The 17,786-nt window shown below is 34.3% G+C and overlaps 1 protein-coding gene across 1 annotated transcript; it reads left to right on the plus strand.

Annotated features, from left to right (window-relative positions):
• The first annotated feature begins 16,363 nt into the window (after window positions 1–16,363).
• On the plus strand, window positions 16,364–17,380 carry LOC131944882 (histamine H2 receptor-like). The gene has a single exon (XM_059305764.1). The coding sequence runs from the start codon at window positions 16,364–16,366 to the stop codon at window positions 17,378–17,380; it is 1,017 nt and encodes a 338-aa protein (XP_059161747.1).
• Window positions 17,381–17,786: the final 406 nt, after the last annotated feature.

Consider the following 17,786-nt stretch of genomic DNA (forward strand, 5'->3'; position numbering starts at 1 on the left):
CTAATGATTGGGTAAATAGTTTTGCAATCAATTAAAATAAGAGTTAATATTTTCTTTAAGGTTTTTAATTTGTTTTATCTTTATGAGATGTTTTATAATTTATGACTCTTATGTTATCTTTATACTTTATTTTTTTTTTCAGAATATGATAGATTACACTGACATTAGTAATAATGATAAATATATTTTACATTTTGTATTATCAGCATGCTTATTATAAAATGATACTTTTTCAGATTTAGTTTCTGCTAAAAAGATTGACTTTATCATAAAGTACTGTTATACTTTATACAAATTGACATCATATTTAATTATATTTTGATTTTTCTTTTACATTTGCCAGTTACTAACCTTGCAATAACAAGTAAAATATTCACTTTAAATCAACATTTCATTGCACTTTCTTAAGTGACTGTTTAATATTAAACCAAAATTTATCTTATTTGTGTGTCTACTTTGACATAAAAAACCAACTTCGGGATGTGTTTTGATAATTGCTTATTCTTTACTGCTAGAACCAATTTTCTTTAGATACACGCCTACATTATTTTCTTCACAGGTATTTGTATTTTATTTGTATTTTGCAACAATATTGTTCACAGATACTGATTTGTTTTTTGTCTACACTATTTTGTTGCTATCCCTACACCATTTTGTTCACATGTACTAAAAACCAAAACTATTTAATGCTGTGTTGGTAAACTAATTATTAGACATTTGTATACTAAGTTTGTGGTGCAAGCTTTCTCTAACTTGCTTTGTTATAAGCCTAGAATATTGTCTCTTAATTTTTATAATTTATGGTGTAACTTGATATAAAAATAGAGCAATCATTTCATGTTAACCCTCTTCTTGTTACTTTACAATGCAATAAGTACTATTACATTCTTTGGTCACTGATTGTGGTACTTTATAACTTCACCATTTTACTTACATTTATTGATATTTATTGTTATTTTGTTCACAGGTATTAATCCTTTGTATGCCTACACTATTTAGTTCAGATATTATTTTGTTTTCATGCCTACACTATTTAGTTCAGATAATAATATTTTGTTTTCATGCCTACACTATTTAGTTCAGATATTGATATTTTGTTTTCATGCCTACACTATTTATTTCAGATATTGATATTTTGTTTTCATGCCTACACTATTTAGTTCAGATATTGATATTTTGTTTTCATGCCTACACTATTTAGTTCCGATATTGATATTTTGTTTTCATGCCTACACTATTTAGTTCAGATATTGATATTTTGTTTTCATGCCTACACTATTTATTTCAGATATTGATATTTTGTTTTCATGCCTACACTATTTAGTTCCGATATTGATATTTTGTTTTCATGCCTACACTATTTAGTTCCGATATTGATGTTTTGTTTTCATGCCTACACTATTTAGTTCAGATTTGTTTTCATGCCTACACTATTTAGTTCAGATATTGATATTTTGTTTTCATGCCTACACTATTTAGTATTGAAACTTTGCATACATACACAATTGTGTTCTCAGGTATAATTTACTATTTATTATAAAACATTTAATACTAACAACTGAATCAACTGTCTAAAACTTGCTTAGGGCTACACTATGGGCTATAAATTAGACAATAAAATGGTGTAAACTTTAACAAGGTTTACTTGACAGAATATATTTGCCATCATATTGTGTTTAACCTCTTCTGGTTGACTGTACGATACTACTACATTTACTACATTCTTTGTTTTCAAAACACATTGCAACAATTTACAGGCCAAAATGATTGCTTGTTTTTTTTTTCAAATTTTGCTTCACTGTTTTAGTTTTAAATTTACTTGTATGTTTTAAACCAATTTTCAGACTATATACAATTGTAATGTTTTTTAGGCTTAGTAGGCCTATATAAGCTTTTTAGATAGTGTTGAATTTTAAAATTTTGATTGTGGGCTATATGCACTAAACAGTGTCACAATGGTTCTATATGGAAGCAAATAGTAATTTACAAAACATTTGGTTGAAATTTATCAAAGACTATACAAAGAATAATTGTTTTAAATTGTAAGCACATATATATGATGCATCAGAAATGTATCAAATATGTGTACTCTTAATTAAAGACCTTATGAATAATACCAACAGTTCGATAACTAAGCATAAAAAAACAGCTTACAAATCACAATGCACAATACTCTTGAAGATACTAAATAATGCCTTTTAAATAAAAGGGAAATAATAATAATTATGCAAACGTATAAAATAATATGAGAAAAAGTTTGTCTTTACTTAAAGACAAATTAGGGAACACAACTTAAGTGATAACTTCTCAACTGCAAGCATGGGTTCTATTTGTCTTGATGTTTGTCCATGTTCCTCTTAAATTTTTACCTTATGCATGCTTTATTTGAATTTGTTACTTATTGTACATTGTACATTGTGAATGTCAATGATTATTTCTTTAGTACATTTAATTGAATTACATAATTATTATTAAAATAGTTGTGAACTACCTATACAGTTTAAATCCAAAGTACAGAACTTAATGGTAAGATATTTAAATTATGCTTTAATTAACCTCTGTGTACTCAACCTTTGAGACTAATCTCTTTGTTTAAATTATTGGGTAACACATTTTTAAAACTAGATTAATGAAGATTGTACCTTGTGGACCATCTGAAATTTGGCATGCAACTTCCATGTACTGTCTACCAAATGTAACTTCCATGTACTGTCTACCAAATGTAACTTCCATGTACTGTCTACCAAATGTAACTTCCATGTACTGTCTACCAAATGTAACTTCCATGTTTAACTTGTGGGGGTGATCCACCATTAGAAAACATCTTTTAATTAAGATCTTTCTACTTATTACAGCACCCAATGGCTGAGTTTGGTTGATCCCAATCTACTTCCAACTGTGGATGTGTTCAGTTAGATTTTCCTTATCTCAAGATACATTTACAAGTAAATGGATTTTTTTTTCCCATTCAATGATTGTTTCTTGAAGCTAATGTAATATTTAACACATTGATATTTTTATTATTGTGAAATACTGTAACTATGGTTAACCCAAGGTTTTAGTAATAAAATAATTTCAGCTTTCTTGATGAAGTGAACCAGTTGCCCAGCAATATGGACTTTGTTTTTCTCTCCATCTATTCAGCAGGTATTAACTTGTATATTTTTTTTTATTGTATCAACTTGGATCTTTCCAAAAAATATTCTTTAGCTGTTAGATTGAGTTAACAAAATATTTTGTAGGTTCAAATTCTAAATTTTAAAACCAATTTTTCATAATATTGAAATCCTGTAACTGCCTGCAAATTGCACAGCTCAATGTGGAAAAAGTGTCTGATGTCAAAACATCAAGTGAAGGCAGGCTCTACTCCATGAAGTACATCCCCTGCAGCTGTCCTATATGAGACTGTAGTCCATGTGTAGACAAGGTATTTATAACTTTACTCACTTTTGAGGTACTGATAAGTTACCTTACGTGTAAATGAGGTATTGATAACTTCCCCATGTGTATCTGAGGTATTGATAACTTCCCCATGTGTATCTGAGGTATTGATAACTTCCCTCATGTGTTACTGAGGTATTGATAACTTCCCCCATGTGTAACTGAGGTATTGATAACTTCCCCATGTGTATCTGAGGTATTGATAACTTCCCCCATGTGTAACTGAGGTATTGATAACTTCCCCATGTGTATCTGAGGTATTGATAACTTCCCCCATGTGTAACTGAGGTATTGATAACTTCCCTCATGTGAAACAGTTACTGATAACTTCTATCAACAAAAAGTTATGCTCACAAACTGAGTACTTGTGTGCTATTAGAAATGAGACAAAGATTGTTCAAATATTTACAGACTAGGAACAAAAACTCAGCTGGCTTGAAGTGAACACCTCAAATGATAAGGATACGAGTTTATTTCAAGCAAAAGTGTACAATTTCTGAAGCAATTTCTGAATCAACTTCTGAAGCAGTTTCTGAAGCAATTTCCTAAGCAATGAAAAATGTGTGATTATAAACCATATGTTTGTTTAGTTATTATACATTTAGGAATGTGTATCTAACATTTTATTCGAGCTTAAAATTTAGTATTTATATTTAATTTTTATTTATTTTTTAAAACAAAATTACTTCGTAATCTTGTTCAGTGCTGTTTGATGTTATTGAAATGTACAAGTCTTTATTCTGGTTTACTGTTGTATGTTTTGAATTCATTCAGTACTAGGTATATGATGGTTTTATTTAGCATTCATTGGCATTTTAAAACATTAAGTCTGGTTAAGTGCTGCTTGTTTGAATTTATTGTTGTACATGGTTCAGTGCTTGCTAGTTGATTTGATTGTTGTATGAAGTCTGGCTCAGTGCTGCTGGTTTGATTTCATTGTGTTACTGCTTTAGTAGGGGTTTAAAAATAAGGCTGTACTCATATTCCTCAACTGAGTTTGACAAAACTGTATTGTTGGCCAAACTAAAATGGTTTTAATTCAGGGAATGTGCATCTTTTTAGCTTTTGTTTCTTCTCTCTCCTCTAGTTTTCTTGTCATTGATGGCTCATTACTCTATGCTATGTAGTTATACTGAGCTAAAATTCTATTTGATTACAGTGATCATTCATCTTCTTCATTCTTAATTGTAATGTTTGATGGGATTTCCTCCAAGTAACATGTTATGGGCTATATAGATTGTCGACTCTGATTTCAGCCTGCTTTTACTATTCGATTTGCTTCCTAAGGGTATAGCCTAAAACAAACTGGTAGTTGTTTGATTTTGGAGTTCTTAGCCTCATCTGCTCTGGGGGTTTGAATCAGTAACCTGGCACTTTTTTATTTAGCAAACATGAGCTTTACCAGCTGACTACACCGACCCCTTCATTGCTGAACTTTCTGAAATTGTGTGTTGAAGAAAAAGATTCAAAAGACAACTTGTCATTTAGGTATTTTTATTTATTGCAGTACTTGTCTACACTTACATGAACTAGTGTTTATGTAACAAGATCTCTTCTATAACAACTCAAGATTAGATTTACAGACTACATTGTGTGTATTTGTAGTGGCGACAACCTACTTAATTTAACTATTTAGCTTGCACAGTGTACTTTGAGGATATACTACTTACTTTGTACTTAAGCTAATTTTATGTGTGGTGTGAGTTCCATACTATCTGTTTACTTTCAAGATTTTTTACTTATGTGGTGTGCTTTACTTTGAAGATGTACCTCTTTTGTGGTTTGCTTTAGATTGGATACTGTTGGACTTTGTGTTTTGTATACTTAAGCTTTTCATCTTGTGCGGTGATCTTTTGTTTGGGTATATACTAATAGTTTGGGGTTCTTAGCTTTGATTACATACTTCTAGTGCTTTGTTCTTCTAGGCTACTCTCCTGTGGTTACATTTAAATTGAACTTTGTGTGGTATGTGAACATTTGTTTGGTGTGCTTTGAAGCAATACTTTGTGTGGTGTTCTTCAGGCTATACAAGTTGTGTGCTATGTGTACATTTGAAGCTATAAAATGTGTTTGGTCTGCTTTGAGACTATACTTTGTGTAATGTCTGCTTTAAAACCTATACTATTAGGTGTGATGTACTTACCTTGAGGTTACACTATGTGTGGGGAGATTTGAATCTATACCTTGTGTGTGGTGTGCTTCATGATACTAGTTGTGTGGTATGTGTACCTTTTAAGCAATACAATGTAAGTGGTGTGCTTTGAAGGTATGCTTCATGTGTGGTGTAGATTGATGCTGTATTTAGTGTGTTGGTTGCTTTGATGCTATATTTAGTGTGTGGCGTAATGCTCACAGATTCCAATGACGTCATGTCACATGACATTTTAAAGCACCTTGACGTAACCTCTACAGTGAGTTAGTTTAGAAAAAATATCCGGGATTATGGGGAATAATCTTACTCATTGAATCTTCTAGTGCTATGTCGCTTTTGTGGTGTGCCTAACAGTGTGGGTATACTAGTGTGTTGCACTATGAGGAAATACTGTATTTAGTATGCTTTGAGGACATACAATGTGTGGTGTATATTGAGGCTATAAGCCTACAATTTATATGCTGTGGTTTACCCTCATGCTATACTAGTGTGTTGCACATGATCTTTGATTCTTGTGTGGTGTGTTTAGATTTGTGGTTATAATATTTTACTATGAGGATTTATTACTCATGTGGTATGCTTTAAGGATATACTACTAGCATGCAGCTATAAAAATGTGTGTGGTGTGCTTTGAAACTATACTTTGTGTAATGTCTGCTTTAAAACCTATATTATTAGGTGTGATGTACTTACCTTGAGGTTACACTATGTGTGGGGAGATTTGAATCTATACCTTGTGTGTGATGTGCTTCATGATACTAGTTGTGTGGTATGTGTACCTTTGAAGCAATACAATGTAAGTGGTGTGCTTTAAAGGTATGCTTAATGTGTGGTGTAGTTTGATGCTGTATTTAGTGTGTTGGTTGCTTTGATGCTATATTTAGTGTGTGGTGTGCTTTGATGCTATATTTAGTGTGTGGTGTGCTTTGATGCTATATTTAGTGTGATGTGTGCATTGAAGCTATGTGGGGTGTTTTGATGTTGTATTTAGTGTGTGGTGTGCTTTGAAGCTATATTTAGTGTGTTGTGTAGTTTGATGCTATGTTTAGTGTGTGGTATGCCTTGAAGCTATGTTTAGTGTGTAGTATGCTTTGATGCTATATTTAGTGTGTGGGTAACTTTATACTTACAATGTGGTGTGGTTTGATGCTATATTTAGTGTTTGGTGTGCTTTGAAGCGATATTTAATGTGTGGTGTGGTTTGATGCTATATTTAGTGTGTGGTATGCTTTGAAGCTATATTTAGTGTGTTGGTAACTTTAATGCTATAATTAGAATGTGGTGTGGTTTGAAACGATTTAGTGTGATTTGGGCTATAAAATTATATTTAGCAACATGTGTGCTTTGAAAATCTGATTTGTGTAGTGTTTGTTGAGAATACACTGCCTGTTTGAATTGATCCAATATTAACCGCCCTACCATTGTTTTATTTCATGAAGTGTTAGTAAATCTTTGAGATAATCCCAATACACTAGAACATTCCATGAGTGTTAAATGTCATGAACTTTGTACCATAAAATAGTTTCACTCCCCCCCCCCCCCCCCCTCCCCCCCACCCCCACTGTAGTGTTACTGACGGGTGGTTCTTCGGGACAAGCTTCAGGTTTCAAATGCCCTCTGTGCTAGACTGATGCGGTTACTAAATGAGGCGTAATGCTCACAGATTCCAATGACGTCATGTCACATGACATTTTAAAGCACCTTGACGTAACCTCTACAGTGAGTTAGTTTAGAAAAAATATCAGGGATTATGGGGAATAATCTTACTCATGGAATCTTCTAGTGCTATGTTGCTTTTGTGGAGTGCCTAACAGTGTGGGTATACTAGTGTGTTGCATTATGAGGAAATACTGTATTTAGTATGCTTTGAGGATATACAATGTGTGGTGTGTATTGAGGCTATAAGCCTACAATTTATATGCTGTGGTTTACCCTCATGCTATACTAGTGTGTTGCACATGATCTTTGATTCTTGTGTGTGTTTAGCTTTGTGGTTATAATATTTGTTTTACTATTAGAATTTATTTTCGTGTGGTATGCTTTAAGGATATACTACTAGCATGCAGCTATAAAAATGTGTTTGGTGTGATTTGAAACTATACTTTGTGTGGTGATCTTCAGGCTTTACCTACAAGTTGTGTGTTATGTGTACATTTGAAGCTATAAAATGTGTTTGGTGTGCTTTGAAACTATACTTTGCATGATGTCTGCTTTAAAACCTATACTATTAGGTGTGATGTACTTACCTTGAGGCTACACTATGTGGGGAGATTTGAATCTGTACCTTGTGTGTGGTGTGCTTCATGATACTAGTTGTGTGGTATGTGTACCTTTGAAGCAATACAATGTGAGTGGTGTGCTTTGAAGGTATGCTTCATGTGTGGTGTAGTTTGATGCTGTATTTAGTGTGTGGGTTGCTTTGAAGCTATATAGTGTGTGGGTTGCTTTGTTATATATAGTGTGTGGTGTGCTTTGTTATATATAGTGTGTGGTGTGCTTTTATTACGTATATAGTTAGTGGTTTGTGCTTTTATGCTATATCTAGTGTGTGGGTTGCTTTGATGCTATATTTAGTGTGTGGTGTGCTTTGATGCTTTAGTTAGTGTGTGGTGTGCATTGATAATATATTTAGTGTGTGTTGTGTGCTTTCATGCTATATTTAGTGTGTGTTGTGTGCTTTCATGCTATATTTAGTGTGTGGTGTGGTTTGATGCTATATTTAGTGTGTGGTTTGTGCTTTGGTGCTATATTTAGTATGTGGTGTAGTTTGATGCTATGTTTAGTGTGTGGTATGCTTTAAAGCTATATTTAGTGTGTGGAGTGGTTTGATGCTATATTTAGTGTGTGGTGTGCTTTGATTCTATATTTAGTGTGTGGTTTGTGCTTTGGTGCTATATTTAGTGTTATATGCTTTGAAGCTATATAGTGTGTGATGTGCTTTGATGCTATACTTAGAATGTGGTGTGTTTTGATGCTATATTTAGTGTGTTGTGTGCTTTGAAGCTATATTTAGTGTGTGGGTTGCTTTGAAGCTATATTTAGTGTGTAGGTTGCTTTAAAGCTATATTTAGTGTTTGGTGTAGTTTGATGCTATGTTTAGTGTGTGGTATGCTTTCATGCTATATTTAGTATGTGGTGTGCTTTGTTACTATATTTAGTGTGTGGTGTGGTTTTATGCTATATTTAGTGTGTGGGTAACTTTAATGCTATACTTACAATGTGGTGTGGTTTGATGCTAAATTTAGTGTGTGGTATGCTTTGATGTTATATTTAGTGTGTGAGTAACTTTAATGCTATACTTATAATGTGGTGTGGTTTGATGCTATATTTAGTGTGTGGTGTGGTTTGATGCTATATTTAGTGTGTGGGTAACTTTATTCTTATAATGTGGTGTGGTTTGATGCTATATTTAGTGTGTGGTGTGCTTTGATGCTATATTTAGTGTGTGGGTTGCTTTGAAGCTATGTTTAGTGTGTGGGGTAGCGTGAAGCTATATTTAGTGTGTTGGTAACTTTAATGCTATAATTAGAATGTGGTGTGGTTTGAAACTAATTAGTGTGTGGTGTACTTTGATGCCATATTTAGTGTGCGGTGTGCTATAAAATTATATTTAGCAACAAGCGTGCTTTGAAAATCTGATTTGTGTAGTGTTTGTTGAGAATACACTGCCTGTTTGAAATTATCCAATATTAACCGCCCTACCATTGTTTTATTTCATGAAGTGTTAGTAAATCTTTGAGATTATCCCAATACACTAGAACATTCCATGAGTGTTAAATGTCATGAACTTGTACCATAAAATGGTTTCACTCCCCCCCCCCCTACTGTAGTGTTACTGACGGGTGGTTCTTCGGGACAAGCTTCAGGTTTCAAATGCCCTCTGTGCTAGACTGATGCGGTTACTAAATGAGGCGTAATGCTCACAAAGATTCCAATGACGTCATGTCTCATGGCATTTTAAAGCACCTTGACGTAATCTCTACAGTGAGTTAGTTTAGAAAAAATACCTGGGATTATGGGGAATAATCTTACTCATGGAATCTTCTAGTGTTATGTTGCTTTTGTGGTGTGCCTAACAGTGTGGGTATACTAGTGTGTTGCATTATGAGGAAATACTGTATTTAGTATGCTTTGAGGATATACAATGGGTGGTGTGTATTGAAGCTATAAGCCTACAATTTATATGCTGTGGTTTACCCTCATGCTATACTAGTGTGTTGCACATGATCTTTGATTCTTGTGTGTGTTTAGCTTTGTGTTGATATTTGTTTTACTATGAGGATTTATTACTCATGGGGTGTGCTTTAAGGATATACTAGCATGTAGCGCTTTGTCTTGAGGATATACCAGTGTGGTGTAGTTTGAAGCTGTCTACTATTTGAGTTGTGGTGCTTTGCTCTGAAGGCATACTAGTGCTAAATGCTTTGTACTCTCTGGCTAAATTGTATATGTGATGTACTTTCTTTTAGGGTTACACTTTTTTTGTAGAGAACATTCAAGATATACAACTAATATGATGATACCTTCTATTTTAGTTCTGTGCTTTGATTGTCATCTGCACTTTCAGGCTATATTTCTCGTAACATGTGCTGTGAGGCTTTAGTGATACTGCTTGTGTTGTGTGCTTTGTTTTGTGTGCTTTGTTTTGTTTGCTTTGTTTTATGTGAATTTTTTATTTTCCTTTTGAGACATTTGTTCTTTGTGTGGTGCCTTGATGTTGCACCACATTTGAGTTAGGCTTTGTTATGAGATGATACTCATTTGGTGTGCTTTAACACTAATAGCGGTACTTATTTTGTGTTCTTTGCTTAAAGCCTATTTGACTTTGTTTTCAAAAACAAAATGTATATTTTAGTGTGCGGAAAGTGTTTATATTTATTTTGGCAAGTCCTTTATTTATCTTGTAATATCTCCAAAACATTTAAACGCTGCTACCTGTATTTAAACACTGCTATCTGTATTTCAATACTGCTACCTGTATTTAAATACTGCTACCTGTATTTAAACACTGCTACCTGTATTTAAACACTGCTACCTGTATTTAAACACTGCTACCTGTAGCTAAACACTGCTACCTGTAGCTAAACACTGCTACCTGTAGCTAAACACTGCTACCTGTATTTACCTGTAGCTAAACACTGCTACCTGTATTTACCTGTAGCTAAACACTGCTACCTGTATTTACCTGTAGCTAAACACTGCTACCTGTATTTACCTGTAGCTAAACACTGCTACCTGTATTTACCTGTAGCTAAACACTGCTACCTGTATTTAAACACTGCTACCTGTATTTTCCCTTGAAACACCTCCTGATTTGAACAGACTTATGACTGAGTCCATCCCGTTGGTTAATGATTTACCACTGCTTCATAGAGTCCACGTGGATCTCTTGTACCTAGAAGGGTAGTTCTATTGGCTTCCATTTGTTACCAGAAAGGTGTTGATTTTCATTTGTTTACCACGGTTGTAAATTGTGTTGATTTCCATTTATTTACCAAGGTTGTAAATTGTGTTGGTTTCCATTTGTTTACCAAGGTTGTAAATTGTGTTGATATCCATTTATTTACCAAGGTTGTAAATTGTGTTGATATCCATTTATTTACCAAGGTTGTAAATTGTTTTTTTCCATTTATTTACCAAGGTTGTAAATTGTGTTATCCATTTATTTACCAAGGTTGTAAATTGTAATGATATCCATTTATTTACCAAGGTTGTAAATTGTGTTGATATCCATTTATTTACCAAGGTTGTAAATTGTGTTGATATCCATTTATTTATCGTATTTCCAAAGTGTTGACCAGGAAGGTTGTCTTAACTTTCTCTTACAACATGCTTGATTAGGAGCTGTTTATTTTTGGTTTGGTATTTGATTACATTCACTTGTTGAAGAGTATTTTAGATATGCTTTTATTTTCAACAGGTAATCAGCTTAACAATTTTATTTTTTTTAGATTTTGTGGTTGTTTTTAAAGTTCTATCAAAATTAAAATGTGCTCATAAAATGTGAACATGTATGATTAAGAAAATGATGTTAAAAAAATTATCAACTGTTCTTTTCAATAAATTATTTGCTAGTTGTTTTGTTGGGTATTAAATTTCTTGTGAATGTGGCTGTCTGGTGTTAAATGTCTATTGTTACACACCTACTCAATGCACTACCAACTCGGTAATATAATTAAGTAATCAAAAGTGGCATTTAAAGAAATGGAACAAACAATGAGTTTACCCCTTCTCTCCATTTGTGACTATTACACTAGAAACGGCTGTTGTTAAGAAGTAACTTATGTTTCTATTTCATAAATTATTTTTCCTTTATAGCAGATCAAACTTGTATGTTATACAAAATAAAAAGAATACTTTTAAAGTAGATCTTTACATTTCTTTACAAAAAATTCTTAGCCTAAACAATAAGAAATAGTCACATTTCTTACACGGATAGATTTTCATAAACCACTCATTTATTTTAAATAACTGAATAAAATTAAAATCGTTAACAAGCTTTTAAAATTTTGCAATGAAATTAGGAAAATCAAGTTATTATTTAGTATAGATCTACTAAATAAATCAACAGTTTATGCAAGTAATAGTAAATTATGCCAGAGTGGTTTCAAAAATGTACATTTTAAAATTTTATTTTTACTATTTCGTGGGGGGGGGGGGGGGGGGGAGGGGTTGTGTTACCAGGGAGATACATGAAGGATAGTGTGGGTAACTGGATAACATGCATAGATGATAGTCAGATTTTCTAGTTTATAGCAATTTTGAGTACATCAATACCCCTGAGATAGAACAAGATGCAACACATATATTCATAAAATGCGCACATGTATTTCTGGAAAAAAAATATAATTGTCTTCTGTAATTAATAAGACCAAATTTTGACATATTTTCCTTTCAATAGATTGAAATGTGGTGCTAGTGTGTAGACTAAAAGTAGAAAATGATTTAATAAAATGGATTTACTGACATTTCTAAATCCACGAATGACTTCTCGTTCGTTCTTAATTTAAGTGTTGGAAGACATTTCCTCCACAATTAATTATTATGTACGTGTCAACTTGTTGTGCGCCATTGAGGCCGTTGATTCCGATTTCAGCCTGCTTTCTTTTTGGATTTGTCTCTAGCATTTGGCCAACCAAGAACAAACTACAAGGCAGCAGTTGCTTGATTTTGGAGTTGTCTCTCTTAGAAGAGTTGCTCTCCCCAGCTTATCTAGCCTCATCTGTCCGCGGGTTCGAACTCGGGACTTTTCGGTTCAGCAACCATGAGCTTAGTTTGAATTATATACAGTTGCTTAAAGTTAGCGGAGGACAAACGAATTATGTAACTATTTTACCAATATAAGAATACGTTTAGCATTCGTTTCAAACTGTGATAGAATGATCAAGTTCCGACTCTAGGCCTCGTCAACTAACCAGTAGCGGAACTAGAAAAAAAGGGCCACCCCGCAAAAAAAATTCTAGGCCCCCCATATAAATAAATAAATAATATATATATATATATATATATATATATATATATATATATATATATATATATATATATATACACACACACACAAAACAACCATGAAGTAAAAAATGCAAGAAAATTAATTTTAATTATAAAAAATTGATTATGGTCGGCTGTGGGCCCCTAAATGTCGTGCCCCCCCCCCCCCGCATTGCGGGTTCTGGCGGCAGTGTAGTTCCGCCCCTGCAACTAGCCCAGAGACTTTTAGCCTCACCTATAGTATAGGCAGGGGGTGTTAGATGGGCTCGAAACTACCCCCCCCCCCCCTTCATGGACAGTTGTCTTTCTTAGGCGTGCACGTGTTGCCGTCTTTATCAGGCACGTGCTTCTATGCTGAACCACGCGGAGACAGAGGCCCAATTGAGGTTACCTTTTTAGGTAGGCTGTCGTCTAGGCAAGGGTTTTAGAAGGTGGGGAAGGCAGGGGAGGGTCAGAACACACCCCATGGAATCAATACATGAAAGAGCACTGGCTTAACTATTTTAAATTTTTGACCGTCATTATAAACAGTCTTGCGCTCTTAAAATCTTTATATAATGTATGCATATAAACATTTTTTATAAGCTATACTGATTTTAGAAAATTATAAATCTCGCTAGTTTTACCATTCAAACTAAGTTTAAAATACACATTAGACATAGCTCAATCCAGAAACCTACTATCCAGTTATCGAATAATATCAACATTTTTACCGAGGCCTATATAAGGGTTTAGCCTACATACACGCGCAGCCCAGACACTTCATCATAAAGCTACATAACACATGTAATCGCAGGCTTAAATCTGATCACTACACATTGATCCAAATCTAGTCCTAGACTTTGCAATTAAACTCAAACTAGCCAAAACCCCAGAACACATAGACCAAACGAACTAAATCTGTAACTGTACATTTAGACCTTAGACTTATGTTCTACTCTTGTGCCATAAACCTGACTCCTCAATACTAAATCAAGTAATTGAGTAGACTACCATTTATAGTTTTCATGTATAAGGGGTCATCCATAAATGACGTCACGCTTTTTTTGACGATTTTTACCTCCCCCCCCTCCCCTCCGTCACACGTCGTCACAAAAAGCCAGACCCCCCCCCCCTAAAATGACGTCACACCTCAACCTACAACCCCCCTCAAAATTGCAGTTGAATTTTTTTAAACATCGATATTTTTCCAAAATCTTGTCTAAACTATTACAATTTATTAAAACAGTTATCTAAAACGCGAAATAACGTCTAAAATTCGTTTTCTAACATTGCTTTTTTATAATGCAAAAATGTGACGTCGCAACATCTGAACCCCCCCCCCCCTCCCCCTCATCACACATCGTCACAAAATTACGGACCCCCCCTCCCCCCTACGAGTGTGACGTCATTTATGGATGACCCCTAACGACATATAACGATGTTTGAGATAAAAATAATTTCTTTAAAAAAATAAAAAAATAAAACTTATAATTTTGTAACATATATCTCAGTCATCAGGTGACCGTAAAAACAGATTACACTTTCTTAAGGTTAGGACACAGAAACTTCAAGGGTCGTCCTTGATTAGACATTTCAAAGCAAATTAAAATTAAAGAAATCAAAGCCTTTCATTGACGAGATCGCTTATAATTAAATTTAATTTAAGGAAAAAAAATTACTATTGATCAAAGGTACAAAGAGAATTCAAGTAGCTCAACAACAACAAAAATTCACAAAGATATAAAAAAAATAATGAATCGAGTTTTGTAGGATGCTAATTAAAACAATGTTTCAGCAGTCAAATGTAATCTACTTTTTTTTAGTAGAATGTAATTATTAATTATCAACTCGGCAGCACTAATTAAAATGGGTTTTAAAAAAGCGATATTGAGAATTTCTTTACTATGTAGTCTCTTGTCTCTTGGTTACAACTTTACAAGTGAAAATACTTTGGTTTGTGTTCACTAGATTAATGGGTGTAGAGAATATATGTAATATATATATATATATATATATATATATATATATATATATATATATATATATATATATATATATATATATATATTTATATTTATATTTATATATATATACATATTAGTAATAAAACAGATAATATACATATAAATATATTTATATATACATACTTACATATAAATTGATACAAATTAGATAGGTACATGAAAGTAAAATAAAAGTAGTGTTCTAAATAATTTTAAAATTTTTTCGTTTTTTTACCACTTTCTCCCTTATAATAGTCTGTACAACAGCAGCCACTTCTCCGCAGTTGAGCCCACGTTGTCCAGAAATGTTAACATTTATTAGAAATGTTAACATTTAGTAGAAATGTTATCATTTGACTATAAGACCGTTTCTCCACCAGAAATGCTTTTTACCAGAAGTATTATATTTTGACCAACAAGCCACTTCTACATCTGAAGTATTATCTGTTGACTAAAAATAATACCAGGTAGCCCTACATGTTTCAGTTTTAAAATAGATTGATTGTCAGAAACTCACCACTCTGAGGATTGATTCCAACAAAGAAATGTGTCTCGAGACAAGTTAACTGTTGTCTGTATGTTTAAGTATAGGCCGTCATGGTATATGACAAACGCCTCTTTGAGTAATAGTCGTGACATAATTACTGGCCTGATATGTCCCATACGCTGGACAAACGTCTCTTTAGGTAGTAGTCGTTACATAATTACTGGCCTGATATTCGCTGGACAAATGTCAAGTCCTGCAAGTTTGTTGTGTTTTGTTAAAGCTATGTTGTTTTTTAAATGGCATGAGAGTATAGCAACCAAAGAACGTATTGTTCAGTGAGGCTCGTTATTTCCAAGATTTTATATTGATCACTTGTCGTTTGGTTGACGCGAGGCGAGGAATACTTTTTTTTGTTTACTAAATTGATTAGGGAACTCATTCTTTGTCTTTGAGCAGACGCTGGTAGTAGCGGGCCAAAAGCTGGATTTAACGTCTTCCCCGAAACTTTTATATTTCTGTAGTAGTAACTTTTGATTTTTCGACAAACTCTTCCTTAAAACAGGTGTACAATTTTCGAGTAATTGATCCCTATTTCGTTAACTACACAACTAATGATTTGATTAACTTATATACTAAATAGTTACTAAAATAGAGTAAATTGTAATGAAATATATTTTTTATGGTTCTAAGTTATGGTTCCGTGCAAGTTTGTTTCAACTGAATCTTTCCTCCCAACATAGAGTGCCATCACATCACTAAAGGATACTACCCAAGACGCATAGATAACAAACCTTGACCTTCTAAAAGATGGTTGCAGAAAACGACCCCCGGGATGTGCTGCCACCCCGTCAGACGCGTGAGGTCATCGAGCTGGTCAACTACGTCTCGCTTGGCGGGACGCTGTCCGTGTTTGGTATCGCGACAAACGTCATCAACATGGCGGTCTTCTACAAGCAAGGCCTGCAGTCCACCACCAACATCGGCTTCTTCGGACTAGCCGTGTCAGACCTGTGTGTCCTCCTCACGCTCTTAGACTTCGCTCTCCTGCTCAACCCGCTGGTCGAGTACTCCGACATCCAGGTCAACACGCGCGAGGTCCAGTACCTGCTCGCAGGCTGGCCGCACGTCTGCTTCACCAGGACCACGTGTCTCATCATGGCCTACGTCACGGCCGAGAGGTGCATCTGTATCACATTTCCTCTGACCGTCAAGCAGATGATCACGCCAAGAAGGACAACCTTTATTATGTGTTTCATCTTCATCATCTCCATCCTCATGGTCCTACCCGAGTTCGTCACCACATACTTCGACTGGAAGGTGCACCACATGACCAACACGAGCAGCATCCGCCTGATTGGTATCTACTTCACCAGCAACAGGAAGGACATTGATTCCTTCTCCTTCCTGATGAACGGCCTGATGGGTATCTTCTCCCTGCTGCTAGTGATTGTCTTCACCTCGGTTCTTGTCTGGAAGTTGAAGAACAGCTCGGAGTGGCGCAAACATCACAAGCTTGAACTAGCCGAGACCAAATCTACACGGGACAAGAAAGCCATGAAGATGGTTCTGTTGATATCCAGTATTTTAATCGTCTGCTCCGTGCCGAACATACTCGTCTCCACAACGTCCATCTGTGTTGAGGGCATCAGCATCATCGGCTACTACCAGAACCTGTTCTACGTCTTGTGGTCGTTCGCTTTTGTCTTCGGCGCCATCAACTCCAGCATTAACATTTTCCTCTATTATAAAATGAGCTCTAAATATCGTCTGACGTTCCATGCCATTTTTTGTCAATCAGTTACGATTAAAATAAACCGGAAGTGATCTCCCCTAAACTTTCTCGAATATTCTTATATAACACTACGTGGGATGGCAACTCGGAATATAGATATGATTTTTAATTAATAAACTTTTAAAAATATAATAGAATCTCGTAGAAAAAAGAATTGCGCACCAAGCGAACGCCAAAACAAAATGTGCATAATATTGCGGAATATTATTAGTATTTTATAAATTTACATGCGTTTTTGAGAAATCGGAAATAGCTTAAATTACTAATTCCGGTCAACGGAAATTATTCAAAATTTGATAGACGGTAGAGAATTGGATCTTTTACTTACATGTGAAATTTCATTTATTTATCTGAAATAGTACTCAAGTTATAGGCTTTTGAAAAAATCAAAGTAGAAAAAGTACCACTTCCGGTTATCGGAAATCACTCAAAAGTTGT

Source organism: Physella acuta, unplaced genomic scaffold (genome assembly GCF_028476545.2).
Source record: "Physella acuta isolate Inbredline_101_S28 unplaced genomic scaffold, ASM2847654v3 ptg000049l, whole genome shotgun sequence".
Classification (NCBI taxonomy): Eukaryota; Metazoa; Mollusca; class Gastropoda; family Physidae; genus Physella; species Physella acuta.